Source organism: Austrofundulus limnaeus, unplaced genomic scaffold (genome assembly GCF_001266775.1).
Source record: "Austrofundulus limnaeus strain Quisiro unplaced genomic scaffold, Austrofundulus_limnaeus-1.0 Scaffold539, whole genome shotgun sequence".
Lineage (NCBI taxonomy): Eukaryota > Metazoa > Chordata > Actinopteri > Cyprinodontiformes > Rivulidae > Austrofundulus > Austrofundulus limnaeus.
Window position 1 is genome coordinate 289,943 of NW_013952941.1, and position 1,652 is coordinate 291,594.

Genomic DNA, 1,652 nt, shown 5'->3' on the forward strand with positions numbered 1-1,652 from the left:
TTTTTTTTTTTTTTTGTATTTTAAGTGCCTTTACCTTTACCTCCCAGTCAAAATATCTGCTTGTCTTTGTGTAGTCATTTACAAAACGAAGAGGATGAGGCAGAATACACAGCCGTGGAAGACCCAGTTCAGAAAAAGAGCACATTGCTTTTTTTTTTTTTTTTGTCATCAGCATAGTGTCAACTTTCACTCACTTTAGCTCCTTCTTCTCTTCTCTTTGAAGGTGGTGGGTGGTATGACCTGGTGCATCACCACGTGCAATTTTGACGTTGATGTAGATCTTCTCTTTCAAGAAAACTCTACCATTGGTCAGAAGATGTAAGTGATAGTGGCAGAGTATTTTTATACTGTCTTCTAGTTTCTGTCTGAAGTAATCCAGTAATTATCTGAGGTTAAATCCTAACCTGGACTGGACTGCACTGTTTACTGGATGTTTAAAATAACCTGCAATAAATAACAGCCTTACTAATTACAACTAAATTATCAAAGTAACTGCTGGTATGAAGCCATTGTATTTATTTAAGTGTTTATTCATTCATTCATTCATTCATTCATTCATTCATTCATTCATTAATTCATTCAAAGTCCCAATTCATGTTAGTATTTGGTAGCCTTTGAACTGTGTGACCTGGGCAAAGACTTTGGGTTTTCCTTCTCAAGCTTTTCAGAATAGTTTGCTGGAATTTGGTCTTTTTTATCCTGACAGAACCAGTTAGGTTTTTAGTCTGCCWTGCTTATACACTCGTTTTGTGTTTTGTCTACTCAATTCCTGTGGAGTTGASATAAGTGCTTTGTGACAGCTACTACAAAACATTAAATTTGTTGTCCTTAAGTCACTTTGTAACTAATTTGYCCATATTCCTAGACCCATATGTGCCCAGTCTTTAGTTACCTGGCTTATACTGTATCTTTAGATGTTACTCTAATATTTCCACATAATATTCTTTCTTCATGATGTAATATATTTTCTGATGTGTGCCAGTCCCTCCTGCAGCAAAACATCCCTGCAACATGATGCTGCCACTTCCGTACTTCACAGCTGGGATGGTGTTCTCAGCTTTCACCTTTTTCTTCCAAGTGTAACGATGGTCATTAGTAGGGCTGCCACGATTAATCGACGACTAATCGATTATTAAAATAATCACCAAATGATTATGATGATGTCTGTTTTTCCGTAGAGCTCTGACAGAGAAAATAGTTTCTGTTCTACCAAAGATGAAGTGTCCTCATCGTCTCGAGCCCCATCAAATTCAGGGCCTGGATTTTATCCACATTTTTCCGGTCATACAGGTGAGACAAATAAATTTGGCCTGAAGAGTTACCATAATGTGTTCTTCTTGGCTTCTTTTACTTATTGTCCTTTCAGTGGCTGGTGAAACGAGCCATAGAGACAAGAGAAGAGATGGGAGATTATGTGAGGTCCTACTCAATTTCTCAGTTCCAGAAGACCCACACTCTCCCTGAGGTAAAGCATTGTGTTGGACTTTGTGTCTTCACCTAAATGAGAGTCTGAGTCCAGACCTGATTGAAAGACTTTAAAGGGGCTATATTATGTAAAATTAGGGGAGGGCGATATGATCAAAATTTTATATCACAGTATTTTCAACGGAAAAAAAAAATTGTATAGGTCCTCTGGACGGGTTCTTCTTTAA

At 37.6% G+C, this 1,652-nt stretch overlaps 1 protein-coding gene across 2 annotated transcripts in view; it reads left to right on the plus strand.

The window, feature by feature from the left end:
* Positions 1-223: 223 nt before the first annotated feature.
* The window catches only part of ccdc93 (CCC complex scaffolding subunit CCDC93), a gene marked incomplete at both ends in the record, with an annotated part of 39,987 nt that continues 38,558 nt past the window's right edge, over positions 224-1,652 (plus strand). For both annotated transcript variants that reach the window (XM_014026275.1, XM_014026276.1), the window contains 3 exon segments: positions 224-318; positions 1,179-1,290; positions 1,367-1,465. In XM_014026275.1, coding sequence (XP_013881729.1) covers positions 224-318; positions 1,179-1,290; positions 1,367-1,465 — 306 coding nt within the window.